We start from the raw sequence: 21,884 nt of genomic DNA, 5'->3' as shown, positions 1-21,884 counted from the left end.
GAAAAAAAAATCAAAAAGGTCAGCTCGAGAAGAGGGTGTGGTGGGAAAGGGTCTGAGGGATTTAGCAACATCTGCTGCCCCCATCCCTACCCAGAAGCTCCTGGACATCAGTGCCCCCTTCACGGCACTGCTGTCAGCATTCTAAGAAGCTTACTCTCCAGGGATGAGGAATCCTAAACCTATTCACACCTCCCCAGCAAACCCTCAGGTTCCTGTGGAGCCTGAGATGCAATTCTGACTTGTCTACAGAGCACGTAGCACACTTCCACGGAGGCTATTGCATTCCAAAGAGGCATTTTTAGATGATTGTTTGTGACACTGGCCACCTATCTTTGGGGCAGTTGGGAGTCATGCCTGGAACCCGCTCTCTTGCTCTCTACCTCCAGGGGCACATTCAACTGGTCATCACTTTAGTCCAACAGTGACCTGATGGGTCGTGGGGATTGCTAATCCCATTTCTTAGACAAACAAGGTATTTTATCTGTGTCCCAACTTAGTTCAGGGCTTGGCACAGAACAATGAGATGTTTGTTGAATGAGTGAATGATGGCTGGGGTACACTCAGACTTAGACTGAGTAATTTCCCCAAAGTTACATGCTAATAAGTTATAGAGCCTGGAATGTTTTTAACTTTATTTTTTTAAAAGATTATTTATTTATTTATTTATTTATTTATTTGAGAGAGAGAGAGCATGAGCAGGGGCAAGGGGCAGAGGGAGAGTGAGAAGCAGACTCCCCGCTGAGCAGGGTGTCCAATGCCGGACTCGATCCCAGGACCCTGGGATCATGACCCGAGCCGAAGGCAGATGCTCAACAGACTGAACCACCCAGGTGCCTCAATGTTTTTACTTTTAAAAAATTACATAATATACTAATTATGGGGAAAATGATAAATACTCATTATCCCAATAGCCAGCGATACCCAGAGTTAGCACTTCAGAGTTCCTGCCCCCACACCCTATTCTCGATGTTATCCTACATCAAAAACTAATGATATAATGTACGGTGATGAACATAACATAATAATTAAAAAAAATTGCCTTCACAGTCTGCATGGAGCACTGGGTGTTATACACAAATAATGAATCGTGGAGCACTGCACCAAAACCTAATGATGTAATGTACGGTGATGAACATAACATAATAATTTTTAAAAATTGCCTATTCTCGATGTTATTTATATTATGTGTTTATATTTTCAGTGGAGCCAGACTGTACATACCATTTGGCAAAATGCTACTTCAAAATTGTGCTCAATAAATATGGAAGGCAAACAAAGAATATGCATAACACATCCATCAGATTAAAAGAATAATGAAATGAACACCCATCGCAGCCCCTCTGACCTTCAGGAGAAGTGACCATTGTCCCCCCAAGTCCATCCCTCCCCGCAGGTCCCTCCCCTGAATGTGTTTATCATTCCTGAGCTTTGCTTCTTTGTATCATCACATGTGCACACTCCTAAAGCCTGTTTACTTTAATTTTGCCCATTATGAACTTTCAATCAATTGAATCAAACAGCATGTATTCTTCTGACCCTCGGTTGTCAGATCTCCGTTATGTCTGTGACCTTCATCAACACTGATGCACGTAGCTAGAGCTCAGGAACTCGCACAGTGGCGTATGTAGCATTTCCTTGCATGACTGTGCCCCAGTTTGCCTATTTTTCTGTCATTAGTCATAAGGATGACTTCCACCCTTTACAATACTTACATATTATTGTAATTTTTGCTGGGAGCATTCTCGTACATGTTTCTGGGTACACACATGCAAAAGTTTCTCTACAGGGTATATACCTAGGGATAGATTTGTTGAGTTTTAGGGAATTGTGCTTTTAAAATGATTTTCCCTAAGAACAAATACCCTTTTGCAGCTTCATCATTCAATGGCAGAGTCAGCATTTGAATCCAGGTGATCTGACTTTCCAACCCCCGCCCCCCGATTCTATAGCTGCCTCTTACATCGCTGGGGCATCCCCACACACCCCTCCTCTGACCCCATATATGGTCCAGGGGTCATGTGAGATGACATTGGCCCCTGAGGAGTTGTGACACACGTGTACAATTTCCCTGTGCAACCTCCTGTTGAAAGAGCCATTCCCTACAAGGCACACAGCTGACAGGTGCAACAGGTTCCCTGCCCAGCAAAGCTGAACTAATGCAGTGTGTGTGTGTGCATGTGCTTGTGTGTGTGTGTGTGTTTCTGCTCCAGGTCCTATTTAACCACCTGGCTCCTACACCTCTGGACACGTGCCTGGATCAAGGTAAGAAGGGGCTGCTTTTGAAGCTGAGGCTCTACAGGCCATCTGCTCTGGGCCCGGACTGCGTGCAAGCAGAATAGGGGCCCAGTTGGGAGCAGCTTCCTGGAGAGGACAGGGCAGCCCCTTTAGGGTCAGAGAGGAAGAGGCTGTGGTGGAAGGGGGCTGAACCAGGCACAGTGCGGGATGTGGCCCAGCTCTGCCCCAGGCTTCACCTGCCCCTGCCCCTGGGGTTCCCTCCAGGAACCAAGCCCCAGTTCCTGTATCTGAGCCTGGGGGGCTTTCTGGGTTTTGTTTTTCAAAAAAAGGACTTTACAAACTGTAAATGAGACAAAAAGAAAAACATTATAGTAAATACAAACAGCATAAAAACAAACCCAAGTTTTCAAAGATTCTAACTCCCAACCTCAAAGGGCGAGGGCCGATGGGTCTGCGTCTTCCCTCCTGCCCTGAGTCTGTTCCGTGTATGGAAGCACCATCTTTCTGCCCACTTCCCCACTTTCAAAAGCTGCTATTGACCTTCTGACTACTCAGGCGACCCTCCCTTACCCCCAGTCTCTACTGCCACTCTGGTGGGTAGGACAGGGGGGTTGCATAAAGAGTGATCCTGGCCCTCCTGGGTCAGGGGTTTGGACCTTGGGGTGGGGGGGTGCTCACAGGATGATAGCTTCCTTCAGAACTGGCTTGCAGGAGCACCAGGAGCTCTGCCAGAGCCTGCATCCCTCATTCCCCCACCCGGCATGCACTGAGCAAACAGTACCCAGAGCCTGGCTCTGTCCAAATACCGGGGAGGGTGCAAAATTGAATAAGACGTGACTCCTCAACCTGAAAGAGCTCAGAGTCTGTCAAACTCCTGAGCAAGATGCTGAAACCAGATGAGCTATCTTACCTGGTGTTTCTCATCCTGCTGGGGATGCAGTTAATTACCACAGGGCTTGTCCATCACTTCCTACAAGGGGGATTCACGGCCCCAGCAAGGAAGCCCTGGGGAAAACAATAAACTAACTGCCTTTGGTGCAATAACTTGAATCTCAGAACTGGAGGGGGGGGCTGTCATCTATTCCAATCCCCCTTCCCCCCCATAGGGAGGTGACTAGCCGTCACACCACACATAGGTGACAAAGCTGAGTCATCTACTCCCAGGTAAGCTGGGTGGTCTCCAAGTGATTTTCCAGTGGCTCTTGGCTCCCCAGAGCTGTTCAGAAAGGCCTTCCTCACTGGCCGTGGTCGTCCAGATGTCCACTCCCAGGACCAGCAGCAAGTCAGGGGTATCGCCTGCCAGGCACACTGTGACAGGGCCTTGGGCACGGTTACAGGTCAAGGTTACGGCTGCCATGTTCCAAGACCCCCTTGGAATAGATGTGAAGGGGCAGCTGAGGAAGGGGAAGCAGCTGGCTCAGCTGGGTAAGGGGAAGAGAAGGGAAGCTCATGTGCCTTCGAGGCAATAAGGAATCAGCCAATGCTCGTTCCCAAACTTGGGACGGCAGCCATCAGCCCAACGCAGCCAATCTCCCTAGATCTTCGGGCTAGCCGCTCCTGGAGAGCGTGGCGCTGGCCAGGCCTTAGAGTTTCTATGTGGAGACCAGAGGGGAAGACAGGATAGGCTTTGTGGGGCAGCCCATCCTTGTTCCCGGCAGCAAGGTCAGGAGGTCCCTCTGCTAGACAGGAGTGTCTTCTGCTGCATCGGTGAGCAAGAAAGCACACCACAGCTTCCCCTCTGTGCCTGCATCCTCCTGACCTCATGGCAGCCAGAGATGGCCCACAGCACAGACTTATCCAGCCCCTGCCCTCACTCTGCTGGGCCTGAGCAGTGCCCATCTCTTCCTTGTTCGTTCTAGAGGAGCATTTCGTGGTGGCCCTGTACAACTACAGCTCGGTGAATGACAGGGACCTGCAGATGCTGAAGGGGGAGAAGCTACAGATACTGAAGGAGTAAGTTTCTGGAATGCAGCTCTGTGGTCAGAGGCCTCTGTGGCTCCCTACCACAGCAGCACGGCCACCCAGCCGTCCACCTCCTCACCTCACCCCACCCCCACCCTCCATGAGTATCTCCTCCATCACTCCACCCCCAGCCCAGTCACGGCCATTTCTTTTCACCTTGACCCAAGTCGTCTTCCTTCTATCTACCATTCCAAAGTCTTTCTCACAAGGTGGTTCCCATTCACTATCTCCTGCCCCACTGTCAAAATCCTACTCTTCCTTCAAAACCCACCTTAAAAGTCACCTCTTCCGTGAAGCCCTCCTGATGGGGACAGCGCTTGCCTGGTGGCCCCGCCACAACTTTGTGCATCCCCTTTGCCAGACCAGACCTTGCACAGGATTCAACTTGTGAAATCAACTTTACTTGATTTCCAGTGCTCCCTCTCAGAAACTCCTTCAAAGTCTGCTCTCTCTCAAACACCCAGCTTGTTCTGTGGAGCCCTGAGGTTCTGCTTTTGTTCTTGAAGGTCTGTGATGACCTTGAGCCAAAACCACAAAAACCCCAACCTTCTGGGCATACGTGGGCTGCCCGGCTCCTGCTTTGGGCAGCAGCTCTCCTCCCGTCCAGTCCCAAATCCCTCACTGAACTCTCGATCTGTCCCATTAATCAAGAGGAAGGCTACTCACAGAAGACAGGGGCCCTCTGGGGTGGTCAGGCTGTCTGGACAAACTCTTCCCCTGGAGGCTGCATCATCCCCTTCCTACCTGGACCAGGGGCAGCTTAGGCTGTGATATGCTCAGCAAGTTAGCAACCCCCCCTCACTGAGCAACTTGTACACGTTTCCTCTCATCTGCCCTCCATGACTGCTCCGCCTCAGGGATGCAATCCGAGTGGGGGGAGGGCTGTGAGCGGCCCCCCAAGAGAGGCCCACAAGAGCTACTCTGCCATTTTCATTTTCCCTCCTCCTCCGTAGAGTTGGAGACTGGTGGTTGGCCAGGTCTCTCATCACCGGAAGAGAAGGCTACGTGCCCAGCAACTTTGTGGCCCGAGTGGAGACCTTGGAAGTGGAAAAGTAGGTGGACACATGGAAGGCCCCTCAAAGCAGAGGCACTCTTGCTGCTTCTGCTCTGGGGTCTGCTGGGCAGGGAGGGGTCAGAAGGTGGCTGAAAGCTGAGCCTCTGTGAGCCCAGCGTGGAAGGAACAGGAAAGGGGCACCAACTGGAACTGCCAGGGTGGGCTTATCCGCCGTCCCAGACCACCTCGTGCTCAGGGAGCCACCCCTCCGTGCTCACTTCACTCTTCCCATCTGGGAAATGGAGCTGCCCCTCCCCTGGCTCACTTGGAGGGAAACATCCCTCCTGGCCTATGGCCTTGCAAGCTAACATCGAGGCCTGGTGATCAGCTCCCTCTCCTCCCATGCCTCCAGTGGGCAGGCCTCAGGGGCGGAGACCTCAGGGGGACTCACAGCGTGGTGGCCTCATCCAGAATTGGCCTCCAGAGAGCAGTGCTCCCCAGCATCCTAATAACCCACTTCCACACAGCACCAGTCACTCATTCCCTCCCACAGCACGCACTGAGCAAACAGGACCCAGACTCTGACCCTGTCCTAATACTGAGAAAGCTGTAAGAATGAGTAGGATGTGGCTTTTCCCCTGAAAGAGCTCAGAGTCTATCAAACTCATGAGCGAAGTCCTGGAACCAGGTTAGTGGCCTCACCTGGTATCCCTCATCCAGCGATGGTCACCCTTGGGAGGGTTCTCTGTCTGACACTCCCAGCCCTATGCCTCTCCCTGGAACAGTATGTGGGGCTATGGGTTCTTACTTCCACACTGACTGGTCCATGCTTGAGAGCAACATGGCAGGAATCTGTGCTCTGAGAGTCACAGTACTTTGTGGAATTCAGACTCCACCTCAAGGAGGGGGGGGGGTGCTTTGAGAGAAAGTGATTGGGTGCCTTCTCCCAGAGTAGAATTAACAAAGGGCACCCCAAAATTGTTCTCGGTTCAAGAAAACATTAAGTCCATCTGCTGATGGGAAGTGAAAAGAAAAGGGGGCCCAGGGGCCAAAGGGCATTTCATGAATCAAGATATGAGAAGTGTTGTTAGTTCAGGGTAAACCTGAAAACAGGAAAACGCTATTTTATTTTGGGGGGGGGGCATACAGCTTAGAAGGGAGGTACAGATAAGAATATTCCGAGAAGCGTGACCAGCCTCTGAGGTTTGCCTGCCTTTGCCCTTTTCCAGATGGTTCTTTAGATCAATTAGCCGGAAAGATGCTGAGAGGCAGCTTCTGGCTCCAATCAATAAGGCGGGCTCCTTTCTTATCAGAGAGAGTGAAACCAACAAAGGTAAGCATGGCCCCCAGCACACCCTTCCTGTGCAGGCCCCAGGAAGCCCCCCGAGACTGCTTCTGGGAGGGGAATGCCAGCCAGGGGAACCCGGTGGTTTCCGGGTCTCCTGTCTCCCTGTCAATTCAGGACCTGCCTGGACAGCCCGTCTAGTGCCCAGTAGCTGAGTGTGAGGCTGTGGCACCAACAGGTCTCCATTGGCCGGGCTGGAAATGTACAGGGCGCAGGGAGGAGAGGCAGTTGGAGGGCTGCTCCCGCCCAGGCCACTGTGCATCATCTCTGGCTCAACAGGGACACTGAGGCTGGCAGGGTCGGGAGAAGGGGTGTGACCCAGAGCCACCTTTTGGAATCAAAGGATTTGGGAGCCAATAGACTCCTTAGAGATCATCTCAGCCAGAGGCAATTACAGGAGCCTGGAAGGTGACAGAAGTTTGGAGAATGGCCCATAGCTAGATATGAAAGAAGGGGGGTGGCCATTGTGGAGAACTGGGAGCACTCATGGATTCAAAACCCCCGACGGAGCAAAACATTTCTGCCGCCGCCGCCCACAGGCCACCGGGCTTTCTCTTTCTCTTTCATTCGTTTTTCTCTCCTTTCCTTCTTAAAGTTCCTTTGTTTTGACATATAAAACTTATAAAAGCTGCATAAATTATAAGTGAGGGTATAATTATAGCCATAATAGGTAAACACCTGTGCAGCCACAAAGAGAGCGAACATTCCAGACGTCCACAGCCCCTCTCACTGCTTGCTTGTGCCCCTCTCTGACTCAACCTACCCACCCCCCAGAGAGGTCACTGCTATCTCAGTGTTTAAGGAAATCCTCTTTTCTTTTTTTTTCTTTGTTTTAAAGATTTTATTTATTTATTTGAGAGCGCAAGAGAGACACAGCGAGAGAGGGAACACAAGCAGGGAGAGGGAGAGGGAGAAGCAAACTCCCTGCTGAGCAGGGAGCCCGATGCGGGCCTCGATCCCAGGACCCCGGGATCATGATCTGAGCCGAAGGCAGACGCCTAACCGACTGAGCCACCTAGATGCCCCAACTTTTAGGGAAATCCTTCCTTGCCACCCATGTTTTATATATTTCCAGCGTTATGCAAGTGGAATCATACCATTTTTTATTTTTGTATGTCTTGTCCCTTCCACTCGACATTGTGACATTCTATATTAATCTGCTAGACCTGCTGTAATAAAGTACCAGAAACTGGGGGGCTTCACAGAAATGTACTGTGTCATGATGCTGGAGGCTGGCAGTCCAAGATTGAGGTGGCAGCAGGGTTGGTTTCTCCTGAGGCTTCTCTCCTTGGCTTGCAGATGGCCGGCTTCTCCCTGTGTCCTCACCTGGTCTGTCCTCAGTCTGCGTCCTAATCTCCTCTTCTAACAAGGACACCAGTCATATTGGTTAGGCCCCCCACCCCCGATGACTTCAGTAGTTACCTCTTTAAAGCTCTCATCTCCAAATAGAGTCACATTCTGAGGTACTGGAGGTGAGGGCTCCAACACAGGAATTTAGGAAGGACACAGTCTAGCCCATAACAGGTCCCCTCATGTTGTCAAGGAGGACAGTAGTCCGTTCATTTTCACTGCTGTATAGAACCCAGCATATGAATATTCTGTAAGCTGTTTCTCCTTTCTAATGTTGGGAGACATGGGCTGTTTCCAGCTTGGGGCTGTTATGAACATGCTGCTCCGAACCTTATTATATATGGTACATATTTGCCATCTTTGGGATGTTGAGCCAATACCCCCATTTGAAAGGTGAGGAAACTGAGTCCCTAAGGGAGGAAGTGACTCCCATGAGGCCAACAGTGAACAGGGGTCAGAGGGTCAGAGCCCACATCATCTAAGAGGCTGCAGGAGCTCTACAGTGTGTCCAGCTAGCCTGTCATGGGCTGATGGAAGGAAATTTCCCAAGCAATGTGAAGAAAGCCTTTGTTCATCAGGACATGGCCCATAAGGACCTCGTACATCCTTATGGCCAATTTTTAACTGGAGAGGAGGTGGTGACCGTGGCATCAGAGGAGGAAGGGCAGAGACGGTGGCTGGGCTGCAAGTTGGTTCCCTGTGGTTGGGGCAATGAGAGGAGAGAGAGGTTCTGCTTAGTGGGAGCACCCCTCCAGCCTTGTCCCTCAGCTCCATCACAGCTTGAGAACTGCAGTGAGTAGAAGCACCAGAACAGCGAAAGTGGGACCAAGAGAGCTGCTCATTACACCCTGGGAGGCTCAGGGGAGACCCCGACGCCTCCCTGCCCTTCAAAGGGTCAGAGTCAGGTTGAGGAGTAGGAGGGATGCATTGGGAAGTTGGGTGCTCTGTACAGAATTTCTGGAAATGCACCAGCGGATGAATTAAATCCATCTATATGTATATATATGGATATTGCCATATTGCTACTATTCCATTTTAACGGCAAAACACCTATGACCAAGAAATGATATGGGAATCACTGGAGGTGATGTACTTGTTTTGTTTTTATAGAATGTTTCCAACATGTACAGAAGTAGAGAGAATAGTATAATGGAACCCCTTGTACCCAACACTCCGCTGTGATGATGATCGCTCAGCCAATCTTGTTTCCTGTGTAACCCCACCCCTACTATGTTGACGCAAGTCCCAGAATCATGTGATTTCCCCCTGCACATGATGTCTTAGTCATTGTCTATTGCTAAGGTGCCCTTTGGAGAGAAAGGGACCCCCAACCTGAGGATGGAGGAAGGAGTTCTCTAAAGGTGGGGCTACCCCTCCTGTCCTTGACCACCCTGGAGAAGCTAGTCCACGCTGGAAATTGGCCAGGTGGAGCCGGGGCTGCAGGACTGTCCCAGCATCACCAAGCCCACACACATGTATACACACATAGACACCTGTGCACACGTGCTCCTCACAACTCCGAAGCAAGTGCCTTCCATCCACATCTGCAAACCACAGCCAGTAGATGTAAGACAAGGAAGGAACTCTGCCCTCAGAAGCAGGGGAAATGAATTCTCACCCCATGTTGCCTCCAGGACGTCCCTTAGCCTCTCAAGCCTACGTTTATTGGTATCTGTGTGAGGACCAACTAGTTTCCCAGTCCAAAGGCAGACAGTTCTGCGGGTGTTAAATCTCAATCTCTGGGAGCCCTGAACCTGCAGCTGATAGGATTTGGAGGTCTCCTTTAAGAAGAATATTGAATTGTGAAAAGAAATGGGGGGCAGGCCCTTGGATGAACCCCTGCAAGAGGGAGGCCCTAAATCATGAGCTCCCGTAGCAGCATCGTGGGGAGGAGAGCAGGGTCTCCCAGGCTTCTTATGATGCATCCTACACAGGGTACAGTTGGAAAAAAAAAAAAAAAGGAGGGGGGAAGAAAGGCCCTCTTCCTCACTACCGGGGTGGTGTGAGGTTGAATGAACCCACTAGAGCCACTCTCCGGTTTCTTAGATACTGGGACACCGTTGCATTTAACCGGGGCGAGGTGGGGGAGACAGTTTGCAGCGTGCAGGGTGGAGCTGGGGTAGCGGGCGTGGGATGGGCCTGGCGAGGTGCACACACTTCTTGCATCGTTTTGCAAGTGGGTGATGAGAGGCTCAATAGCTAAGGGAGATGAGAGGGAAAGGTGGTTTGCGATGGAGACAAACGGCACCTCGGAAAAACCAGGCGTGGGCAATCAGAAGAAGAGGCGTCCGAGCCTGACACCTAGCGGGCGAGCGTGGTATCGCTTCCCGCAAATGCGTCCTCAGGGAGGATGGGGAGCCTTCAAACCTGCTGCTAACCAGCCGGTGACCCAGAGCAAGGGACGTTCCCCTTCCTGGCCTCAGTTTCTTCATCTTCTAATTAAGAGTGGCAGGCGTGGTAGGCAGAGATCTGCACAGAGGCATTTTATAAAAACATCAAGTTTGTGGAAAGACTTTTTTCCAGTGGAAACTCTTGCCTCCTAGATTGCTCTTAACCTTTAGCATCTGCTACCTACCCTTGTCTGCAGGCAGACAGTAATATACGTGACAAGGTGCATAGATGTGTATGAATTTGGGAAATAAGTTATTCTGTTCTCCTCCACGGACATGAGTGCTTAAATTTGGGATTTGCTAGTCCTTGTGGGGGCAGGGCAGCCTTTTCAGCTAGAATGAATGGGTGAATGAATCCATGAATCAATCCCCTAGTTCCTCCAGTAACTCTACATTTCTCAATAGTCCACGACAAAGGGGGTCCCCGAATGACCAGGTCCCCAAGTGGGGGACAGCATGTTTGCTACGAGAACATCCTGCCCCCGCTCCAGAGTTCCGGGATTTCCTGGCTGAGTTTTGGGAGAGAAACATCAAGGTCTGAGTTGGGTGGAGAGGAATTAGGAAGGCTTTCTGGAGGGTTGAGGTTGGGGTGAAAGAAAGGTAACTTATGGTGGGAAGGGTCAAAATGGGGAGCAGAATTTGGGGAGGCTTTGAAATGAAGCCCAAATCTCAATCTTGATTTTCCCTTCGTACGCCTTGTGTCTTTATTACTCCTCTAGGTGCCTTTTCTTTGACTGTGAAGGATGTGACCACCCAGGGGGAGATGATCAAACACTACAAGATCCGCTCCCTGGATGAAGGGGGCTATTACATCTCCCCCCGCATCACCTTCCCTACTCTCCAGGCTTTGGTGCAACATTATTCTCGTAAGAGCGGAGGATGTGTTGGGGGGCGGCGGGGAGAGGAGTCCTTGGATCTATTACTAAGATCTCAAGACCATGTGACTCACTGGTGCCATCTTGGGGAGGGGATTATCCCAAGGCTGAGCAAATATCAACATAATGATTCAAAGTTTATGTCCCTAGTCCCTTCTGCTGGCTCACTCAGCATGTGACCACTTGGAGATTAACAAGGATTTTCAGTCTTAGAGAGAGCAGGTCAATGGACAACATGCCTCGCTTTATACAAAATGAATACAAATGGCAGAGAATGTGTGTGGTATATGTGTACCCGGGCACGTGTACTTGGACATGGGAGTGTGGTTGGCAAAAACAAGAAGGGGACACAGCTGGGAAGGATAGCTGTGATCCGGTTGCTCTGGTAATCTCCAGCCCCGTCTCTTCTTCCCTAATGCAGAGAAAGGGGATGGTTTATGCCAGAGGCTGACCCACCCCTGTGTGAGCCTGGTTCCTCAAAACCCCTGGGCCCAGGATGAATGGGAAATCCCCCGGCAGTCTCTCAAGCTGGTCAGGAAACTTGGGTCTGGGCAGTTTGGCGAAGTCTGGATGGGTGAGTACATGGCAGCCAGGAGCCTTTCTCTCCCTGCCCTGTGTCCTGAAGCACAGAAGGCTCGGGATATGCACAGTGCATTGTGCTTCCCAGAGAGCTTATTCGGGAGAAGGGCCAGAGGCGATGGTACCCATTTTACAGATGAGGTAATGAAGGCAAGCCTAGAACACTGAAGTGACTTGTCCTCACTTGTTAGGACACCACGGTGGTGCAGTAAGAGTAGACTCCAGCTCTCCCAACAGTTTAGTTGGTTCCCTCCCTCACTCTTCACTGCCCAAGGCTAGCCTGCCATGGACTGGCATATGAACTTGAACATCTGGCTAACTCCTCTTAGCTTTGGTTTGCCAGATGAAATGACCTGTTAAACATGGTCAACAGTGATCCGGGAGCTCTAGGACTCTAATAATAGACCAAACCACTGCTTGTAGAGGGGTGGCTAGCCAAATCACTTAACTCCCAGGTCCCTGTATGTGTGGTTGACAACCACTCTCCTGCTCACCAAGGGCACTATCAGACTATAAAAGGCAGTGCTCTATTTTATCCCTGGAATGGTTCATATCTCTGGGGCATGATATCAAGGTCGGATCCTGCTGCATCCCCAAACCCTCCAGCACCTGGGGCTGATGCCCAAAGCACTTGTAGCAGGAGCCCTGCGTAGGTCCTTGCAAAGCTCCCCTGAGAAGGGCAAGTCCAATTATGATTTTTCTTTTACCTTTCATGTGGGTGGGGGACTTGATGGAGGGAGGGGAGAATGTGGAGGTACAGTGGGAAAGGAATATCGCAGGGCACAGAAAGGAGGGAGGGAGGTCTGCAAGCCACCTCTGCCTCCCAGTGTTGCCACGGGCTGGGATGCTCATTTCCAGACTGAAGCTATCATGTGGTAGAAGAGACTCCTGTCGGGAAAGGGGGCAGGCTATAGGGAGAACAGAAGGGACGCGACATAGAGCCGGTGCAGGGGTGAGGAAGTAAAACGGCCCCCCTCCAGGCGGGGAAGTTCCTCAACTTCCTGAGGCTCCAGACGAGCACAAGAGGCTGAGACAGGCTGGCATCCTGCAAGGGAGGCCAGCTCATCTGTTACTTGCAGGAGCTGTACATTTGAGCCCAGGGCTCCTTCTTGGGTGCCAGGGAGGGGACTGCTCTGGCCTCAGTCCTCCACCTGTAGAATAAGGATGGCTTCTGAAAGCTGATATACATTGTAGTGAAGGGATCACCTTCCTCAGCGTCTGGGTCTTCTGAATGCCTTCTGTATTCTTTCCCCGACCCGGGCTCAGGTTATTACAAGAACAACGTGAAAGTGGCCATCAAGACCTTAAAGGAGGGAACCATGTCTCCGGAGGCCTTCCTGGCAGAGGCCAACCTGATGAAAACTCTCCAGCATGAGAGGCTAGTTCGTCTCTACGCCGTGGTCACCAAGGAACCCATTTACATCGTGACGGAGTACATGGCCAGAGGTGGTGCCCTGCATGGGGTTGCATCGTCAGACAGGGGCAGGGAGGGGCGGGGTCCAGGCTTGGGGGGCCCAGAAGGCTGAGGCTGATCTGCTGCAGTGGGTCTGCCGGTCAGGGGACCTCCGTGGGGGAATCACTGGGCCATGGGCTGCATCAGTTAGCCAACGTCCTACAGTTCTAAGGTATTCCACATGCTGGGGGGCAGGCAGGAAGGATGGTGAGAAACAAGATGGGTCAATGGTTCTTACAGAGCTGTGTCCCCCATTTGGACACACTTCGGGCCACATTTTTGGAGGGCATCTTCTGTGCCCAGAACTGTTGCATGCCCCACTAGGGAAGGCAGAGCATTGCCAAGAGTGGTCGACTGGGCGTCCAGAGATGGGTTCTGGTCCCAGTTCTGCCACTCACTAGCCGTGGACCTCTGACAACCATAACTGACAGCATGGGGTGAAAAGAGAGGTCGGGCCAGCTGGCTATGGAGGTCCATGGGGGCGGGGGGGAGGGGCAAGGTCTCATGGGGCAGTGGGCATGGGGTCAGCCTGTGACCTCCTTCCCACCCCTCCCGTGACCCTGATTGCCCACTCCTTCCTGTAGGATCCTAACCTGCCATGTTAACCTAGCTCCTTAGAAATCATCCTGAAGGGGGCCCCCCATTGAGCTGGGAGCACAATAGCTCCCCTGCTCACCTCAGCCCACCTCAGGTGACCATCCCTCCCAGCTCTTAGATGCCATGGTGGAGCTGCATTTGTCCCCAGCACCAAACCCCAGGAGGCAGATCTCTCCATTCTGGCATTTTCTTGCACCCTTGGTCCTCAGAGGCAGAATCTCTGCCAACAAAGGGTGAAGGGGACAGGAAGACCCTTTGGAATGGCATGCCAGGAATAGGCACTAAACTTATGGTCGGAAGAGCAGGTTCTGCTCCTGGCTCCCTGGCTGGGTGGCTCTGAACATGGCTGGAACCAACCTTCCTCTGAGCAGCTGGGAGCACAGTACCTGCCTCCTGGGATGCTCTGGCGCCCAAGACTAGAATTTCTGTAAAGCAGACAGCGCTCTGCAGCTGTGGGGGATTTTATTCTCTGCGTCCAAGAGATCTGACAGGGTTCCCCATGCTTCCTGACGCCAGGTGGGGAGCAGCTCCCACTTGGGAGAGACAGACGGGCACAGCTGGGCTTGGATCATTTTGCAGAAGAGCAGATGCAACTTCTCTTTCCTTAGGATGCTTACTGGATTTCCTGAAGACGGATGAAGGTAGCAGATTGTCCCTTCCCAGACTGATCGACATGTCAGCCCAGGTTTGTGAGCTATCAAGTACAGTGGAGCCCCAGAGTAATGACCCCAGGCCCTCTCCTCTGTGCCCTGTGGCTTCCTGAAATTGGCTGTTCAGAGGTTGTATCCATGCAATTTAGGCTGGGTTGGGAAGGACAGAAACCCCAAAGTAATAATGGTTTAAATTTGTAAACATCCAGAGGTGGTCTGTGTGGGGGCAGGTAGGTGGGTCTTTCCCTCAAAGACCCAGAGACCCACATTTCTTCCTCCTGCTGTGCACTTAGCATGTCATCTTCTTCCCCAAGATGTTTGCTCACACTTTACCATCTTGTGCTCTTCTCAACTGGCAGGAAGAAGTAAGAGAGATGAAAGCCCACTTTCTTCCCTCTAGACACATGTCCCTGAAGTCACCTACTATCCTTGCTTTAACATTTCTCTCCCCACCTCCCACCTCCAACCATGTCACCTGGCCACACCTAGCCTGCAAGGGAGGTTAGGAAATGTAGTCTTTATTCTGGGCCGTTGGGATGGAATGAGGTGAGTCCTATTACTCAGGAAGAGAGGGAGAACGGACGGTGTGGGAAACCCAGAGAGTTTACTTGCATTCCATGTAAGAGTGTAGATGGGTGTTTTGTGACCACCTCTCTTCCTCAGATTGTGCCCACAAATGCCTTCTCTAGCAGGTGAATCGCAATCCAGACTTCATGAGATGAAGAGCGAAATGGAGAGGAGGGATCGTTCCTCTCTGGGGATGTTAGCTGAGGGTTCTCTAACTGGCAGGAAAACACATCTGGTGGCCCTGAGTGTGTGTGTCTGTTAGAACTGGAACTCTCAGCAGAAAAGCTCTGGTCTGTGGTCAGCCGGTGAGACACAGAAAGACACATTTCCGCCTCCAGAGAGGAAACCTCCCCCTCACCCCACACCACCCCATCCCCACCTTGGCTGGTATTATCTGTTATTAGTATCAGTGCAGGAACTGATGTCACGATGCCCTTTTTCCACTGAGGTAAGCGCAGATGGCTTTGAGTAGGCTGCTGAGTGGTCTCGGAAAATTAACGCTGGGAACCAGTTTCAAACCACATAACAGTGATAAGCGTGTCCACCCCTTTTTTCTTTCTTTCTTTGCCTTTTCTCACTCTCCTCTGTCTCTTTCTCCGTCCCTGGGGAAATCGGGTCCCCCAGGGGCAAAGGCTGTGAAAAGCCACCTGCATTTATACCTAGACGTGGCCAAGAACCTAAGGGTTAGGAAACCAGAAAATCAGAACCTTCCAAGTGAACAGCTTCTAAACCACATTCTAATCATGCTAGCCCCTCACCATGCACACGTGTGGACCCACACGCACTACCCTTCTGGACGCCCCCTTTCCTGCTTTGCAGGATGAAATGCAAATCTCCCCTACAACCATAACCCGTATGCCCTACTTTGCAGCCCCACAGCAGCCCCCAAATGTCCTGTCACACCAGTGAGCCCTCACTCAGGCTGCCCTCTCCGTGCAGAACGCCTGGGCAAAATCCTGGCATTTCATCTGGCAAAATCCTCATCAACCTTCAAGACCCAAGATAAATTCAATTCAAATTTCCCTGGATGGGAAAGTGGCAGAGAGCACTTAGTACACGAGTTTCTGTTAGCATTGTGCATGGTGTAGTCTTCTTGAAAGCACATCTGGGTCCCTCGCAACTTTTTTTTTTTTTCTTTTTGGTGGTATTTCTAGTACTGCTCAGTACATATTTGTTAATGGGAGGAGTACTGGTAGATGCTATCCAGATCCAAGATATTTGGTATTCAGCTTTCTAGTCCCCACAGTAGCATTCCAATAAATGTATATTGATGCACTGATTTAGCAAAGGAATAACTAAATGACTAAGTGAATGGACTCATGAATAAACCAGTGCAGCTGGACACATACGGAGAAGTGGGATGAATTTCAGTGCTGCCTTCTTGCCATCGCTGGTCTGAGGAGGTACATTAGCATTCTATTCTCTGCCTCAATTTTTTCATCCATCATCTGAGAGTGCCGTGAATAAAGCCTGAATGAGTTTTCTCAACCACAAGACACAAGGGCCACACGAGCGGCTATACCTGGCCCGGTGCTGGCGATCGGGGACAGAAACAGAAATGGCCGCTGGGCCATGGGGATTCTGCGCATGCCCTCTGAGAGCCTGCCTAGGACAGCGCTGGGTTAGGCCCTTGGCCTCCTGTGTGGTATAACACCCACCTCAACTCCGCACCCTGGAGACCCCTTTCTTCGTGTTGCAGGTCAGGACGGGGTGCCCTCCGGGAGCTTAAGCAGCTCCAATCCAAGGCTCCTTGCTCCAGAACAGTGCTTCCGACTGGGCGAGGAGATAAAATCCTTTCCTTCCCTCCTTCCCTGCCCTTCTCTTCCCCTGCCCCTTGAGAGACCTTCTTCTCCTGCTTTCATTCTGCTGCCTTCCTCCCAGGCAGACACTTGGAAGGAGACAGAGGTGAGTGAGGAGGGCTTCAGGCAGCTCTGGTTCTGACACCAGCGTCTCTGCTTTTCTGGGCTTTTCGAGGGCTGGGGTGCATGGCTTGTTCAGCTGAGGAGCAACTGAAGCCGGTTGTCCTCTCCACTCAAGAACCTGCTCCTTCCCCAGCAGCACCCTCCACCCCCTCTGCCCCTGCCAACAAACACGAGCACAAATACAAACACAGACCCCCAAGTGTTCCTGCCCCTTCGGGGCTGTGAGGGAGTGAAGCCTGGCCCTCCAGATAGGTGGGCAGGGTCCTTCCTCTCCTCACTGGGGCTGTGCAGGGGATGCTGGGTGGGTTCCATCCTTGCTTGGAGGTCTCTACGCTGTCCTTCATGTGTGGCCTCTTCCCCCAGATTGCCGAAGGAATGGCGTATATTGAGCAAATGAATTCAATCCACCGCGACCTGAGGGCAGCCAACATCTTGGTGTCTGAGAACTTGTGCTGTAAGATTGCTGACTTCGGCTTGGCCCGCATCATTGACAGTGAATACACCGCTCAAGAAGGTGAGCAGAGACCTTGGACCTTACCTTCCCCAACTCCTCAAACCCCCTTGGACTTCTCCTCGCTGCTCCAGAGCAGAGCCCTATGTGAAGAGATCTGAGAGCTTTGTGGTTTTCCCAATTCTGGCCTTACTCCCAGGCAGACCAGCATTTCCCTAAAGGTGCTCTGCAGAGTGCTAGTGCCCGATGAGGAATGGCTTTGTGATGGAGCGGGTTTGGAAATGCTGCACAGTCTGTTCAGGCCCCCTTTGGAGATTCCTGGTGCACACCAATGTATTAAAGGCACTGAGAAGTCTTGCAGCAAAGAAACAGTGTACATTTGCTTCACCTGGTCTCTCCCAAACTAATTTGAGCCCAAGATACTTTTTCCACTTAGCTTCTATCAGCCTCCCACGGAACTAGGGTTTCACAGAACACACTTTGGAAAACACTTTTCTGAAGCATGAGCAGCAAAAGCTTATACACGAATTAGGGTTTCCACAGAGCACTCTGCTTTCCTGTGTTGGTATAACTGAAGTAAAAAAATCCTCTTCGCGAGAGGATTTGAAATGGCAAATACATGTCTCAAGTAAGCTAGCCAGCAATAGTAGCTGAGCATATTACTCCCAGTTGGTACAGGAGAAGGATCAGTGGGACTTGTTCCCTGAGGAAACTTCAGGCTGGCTGGGGAGACCAAGAAAGCAGGGCAAGGAAGGAGGCAATCCAGTGCTGAGCTGTATGCCATCTACTCTGAATGCTGACCAGGACTGCAGGCATCCACGGGGCTTCATGGCACAGCAGGATTGGAATTCCCTCCTCACTGTGACCTAGGTGGTCCATGAGTCCTATGTCATCATTTCTATCTTGCAGGTAAGGATTAACTGAGGCAGGGACAAGTTAAGGAGACTTACTCAGGCCATGGATCCCTGTTGTTAAACATGTGAGGTGGAAAATGACCCTTCTGTCCCAGGTGGAAACACATGTGGGTTGCGCTGTGAAGCCCACTGAGCCAAGACCCAAACAGGGTGACAGAGGTTGTGTCTTGTGCTGTGGACCCCTACTGTCTAAACGTTCCTGCTCCCATGCCCTAGTGAGTCTCAGTGGGTCTCTGGGAGCATCTCCATTGTATAGAGTGGTCCAAGCCCTGCAAAAGGGGGGAGGGACAGGTGCATAGGGACAGGCAGTCATGGCCTCACAACGCTGCTCGTGGCTTTTCTCACAGGAGCCAAGTTCCCCATCAAGTGGACTGCCCCAGAGGCCATCCATTTTGGGGTGTTCACCATCAAAGCAGACGTGTGGTCATTTGGAATCCTCCTGATGGAAATCATCACTTATGGGCGTGTACCTTACCCAGGTAGGTGGCTTCGCCCCGCAGTGACTAGATGGGCTTCCTGCCTTCCAGAAATGGCTGCAATGACAGATACCCCATCCTTGGTGCCTGGGGTTGCCCACATCCATGCCAGAATGGGGTCCCGCAGCCGGAACAGAGACCCATGTATGCCACTCTGGGGACAGAGGCTCCGCCCCCTTCCTCAACATTGCTTTTGGCAACAGGGCTGTGCCCCCTTCATTCAGCGGAGGTCAGTAAACCCCCAAACCAGGAATTAAGTGAAGGTCAGTGTCTGAACTCAAGTTTACTCCAAACTGGTTTGTTCTCACTTGAGGACAGGTTGTCTCTCCCTTGGCCTTCCACCTGGGGTGTACTCCGGGAAGCCCTATCCTGACTGTGCAGTTTCCCAGCCCCCCGGCCCAGCCCCCAAGGGCTTGGGCAGCTCAGCAGCCTGCAGCGAGCGATGTCCCTCTGCTGGCTGGTGCGTCTTCATGGAGCACCTGCCCAGTGAGGGACGGGTTTCGGCTGTGTGCCCATCGCCAATAAGCAAGACAGGGTCCCACACACGGAGGAACTGTCCTGCACTAAGGAGACCATCCCCAGCCTCAGGGATGTTTCTCAGTGGCACAGCCAGGCAGCCCGGTGACCTGCGAGGGAGGAGGCGGCGGTCCGTGGCTCACGGGCCCAGGACGCCCCTCAGCCGCGCTCTGCATCCCCTCGGCCTGCAGGAATGAGCAACCCCGAGGTCATCCGCAGCTTGGAGCGCGGCTACCGCATGCCGCGCCCCGACTCATGCCCGCCCGAGCTGTACCGAGGTGTCATCGCCGAGTGCTGGAGGAACCGGCCGGAGGAGCGGCCCACCTTCGAATTCCTGCAGTCGGTGCTCGAGGACTTCCACACGGCCACCGAGCAGCAGTACGAGCTGCAACCCTAGACCCTGGCGCGGGGACACGGGTCCGGCACCCGTGGGGCCCGGGGATGGCTCACACCCGTGGCCCAACCTGTAGGACAGACCAGGTGTGTTCACCTCTCAGCTTTTATTCCAGCCCCAGCCAGCCTGGAAAGGCACGGAGGAATTGGTACACCCATTTCTTAGATGAGGAAAGTAGAGGTAGAGGCGGCCTGAGAGGTCGCTCACACAGCATGGACTCCGGACATCCAATTGCAGCCCCACCTTTCTCTGACAGTGTGACCTTGGGTGAGTCAGTTGGCCTCTCTGTTCCTCCGCTGTCTCATTTGTACAGTGGGGAAGAACCATAATAGTACCTACCTCGTATGTTCCTCAAGAGGATTATATTAGTTAACCCCAGTAAGATGTTCAGAATAGGTCCTGACACACCGTTAAATGTTTGGCATCCTTAAGACTCCCCTGTGCTGGCGCCAAAAGCGAGAAGAGACGTCGCTACCGGTGGCTGGGAGTCCCGCTGCTCCGACCTGCGCCGTCGCACCCCTGTGCTGCTCCCTTTCTGCTAGCCCGGAAGCAGGACTGGGTCCTCCGAGACCTCCGCCCAGAGAAGCGTCCACCTGCCCCTGATCTTGATTGCGCTCCAGCACGTTGGGGACTTCTCCGTAATAAAGTCATGAGATGTCGTTACTGGTGACAAGCCTGGACTCGCTACGTGACACAGGTGGTTTGCATGAGTGGCACAGCGAGGGACTCGCGGATCCGTGGAAACCGAGGCTCCCGCCCCGGGGACAACGCCGCACACCCAAAGGTCATTGCCTTTTAGGGGAGGCTTGAGCGGAGCCAGCAGGTGGCGCCCTCACCTCAGAAATCCTTGGGTTCCAGGTCTGAGTCGGGGACTCTTTGCTCAGCAAAACGCCCAAACTGTCGGTGAGAGCCGTGCTTTTTTGGGGATGCGTACACAGGGGAGCAAGTGCCCTGGGCTCCCAGTCTTGAGACCATGCTCACCAACGATGTGTGGACAATGACGGGATGGTAACTCCAAAAAACCGTTCAAGCCTTTGCACTGTTCAGGAGGCTCGCTATTTGTCACAGGTTTTTTTGTTTGTTTTATTTATAATAGATTTATTATAATAGATTATTATTAAATAGATTTATTATAATAGATTTTTCTGAGCATTTAGGTTTACGAAAAACAAGTGGAAAGTACAAAGAATGTCCATTAACCCCTCACTCCCACCCCTCAATTTCCCCTTTTATTAACATCTTGCAATAGTGTGGTACATTTGTTACAATTGATGAGCCAAATTAACACATTATTGTTAGCTAAAGCTTGTAGTTTACATTAGGATTCGCTCTTTGTGTTATGTTGTATAGATTTGGACAAATATATAATGACATGCCTCCAGCATTACACTATCATACAGAAGAGTTTTGATGCCCTAAAGATCCTTTGTGCTTCAATTCATCCCTCCTTCCCTTCCTTTGAAACCCTGGCCATCAACTTGCCATGTTTTGACTCCTTTGATCCTGGTAACCCAAGGAAGCAGGAATATTACAATGCCATGTACGGAGGAATAAAGGTAGGCACAAAGAGTTTGGGTAGTATTCCTAAGCACGCTGCTCGTTAATGAGGGGGTGGGGATGTGGACCCAAGCACAGCTGCTAGACTGTGGCGGCAGAGTATTGGCGGGGAGCTGCTGGGCTGGGAGAAGCTCACAGCGGGGGCTGCCTCTGAAGGAGAACAGAAGTGACTGGGCAAAGAAAAACTCATGTCTGTATAGTCCTTGTGATTTCCAGAGCACATTCCCATACTATCTATAGATTCACAAACAGCTCTGGGAAGGCATCATCATTGTTATTATGCCTCTACTCTTTTCCATACAAGAAGTAAATGGCAGAGACTCCACATCACAAAACTTGTCCAGAGGCTCTCAGCGGGCCAGTGCTGGACCCCAGATTTGAACCCATTCTTTGCCCCCAGCCCCTTGCCATAAACTACTAAGTAGGCGAGAGGACACTCTCAGGAGCAGGGGGTACTGGCCCAGGTAGGTCAGGCAGGCTCACCGAGCAAGTCTCAGCTGGAGCTGTGTGTGTGTGTGTGTGTGTGTGTGTGTGTGTGTGTGTTTAGCGGGCAACGTGGTCAGATTGGGGCTTGGACAGATCTCCCCTAGGCAGTCCAGGGTTCGGGAGGTAGAGGGCTCTAGGGACAGAGAACCTTGTCCTCGGGGCAGTGCGGGT

The 21,884-nt window shown here is 51.9% G+C and overlaps 1 protein-coding gene across 9 annotated transcripts in view; it reads left to right on the top strand.

The window, feature by feature from the left end:
• The window catches only part of BLK (BLK proto-oncogene, Src family tyrosine kinase), a 70,831-nt gene extending 49,594 nt beyond the window's left edge, over window positions 1-21,237 (top strand). For 3 of the 9 annotated variants that reach the window (XM_025873744.2, XM_025873747.2, XM_025873746.2), the window contains exons 3-13: window positions 2,211-2,262; window positions 4,095-4,188; window positions 5,151-5,249; window positions 6,421-6,524; window positions 10,996-11,142; window positions 11,573-11,725; window positions 12,997-13,176; window positions 14,389-14,465; window positions 17,283-17,433; window positions 18,632-18,763; window positions 19,468-21,237. In XM_025873744.2, coding sequence (XP_025729529.1) covers window positions 2,211-2,262; window positions 4,095-4,188; window positions 5,151-5,249; window positions 6,421-6,524; window positions 10,996-11,142; window positions 11,573-11,725; window positions 12,997-13,176; window positions 14,389-14,465; window positions 17,283-17,433; window positions 18,632-18,763; window positions 19,468-19,673 — 1,395 coding nt within the window. In that variant the 3' untranslated portion in view covers window positions 19,674-21,237. Of the gene's footprint in view, window positions 1-1,201; window positions 1,911-2,210; window positions 2,263-4,094; window positions 4,189-5,150; window positions 5,250-6,420; window positions 6,525-10,995; window positions 11,143-11,572; window positions 11,726-12,996; window positions 13,177-14,388; window positions 14,466-17,282; window positions 17,434-18,039; window positions 18,500-18,631; window positions 18,764-19,467 lie in introns of those variants that run through there. The other 6 variants (XM_073892521.1, XM_073892522.1, XM_025873748.2 and 3 more) reach the window with 5 other exon arrangements.
• Window positions 21,238-21,884: the final 647 nt, after the last annotated feature.

This window comes from Callorhinus ursinus, unplaced genomic scaffold, assembly GCF_003265705.2.
Source record: "Callorhinus ursinus isolate GAN/ISIS: 27379988/994484 unplaced genomic scaffold, GSC_fseal_2.0 scaffold4, whole genome shotgun sequence".
Classification (NCBI taxonomy): domain Eukaryota; kingdom Metazoa; phylum Chordata; class Mammalia; order Carnivora; family Otariidae; genus Callorhinus; species Callorhinus ursinus.
The sequence above is the reverse complement of the archived record's forward strand: the minus strand, read 5'-3'. Positions and strand labels throughout refer to the sequence as shown.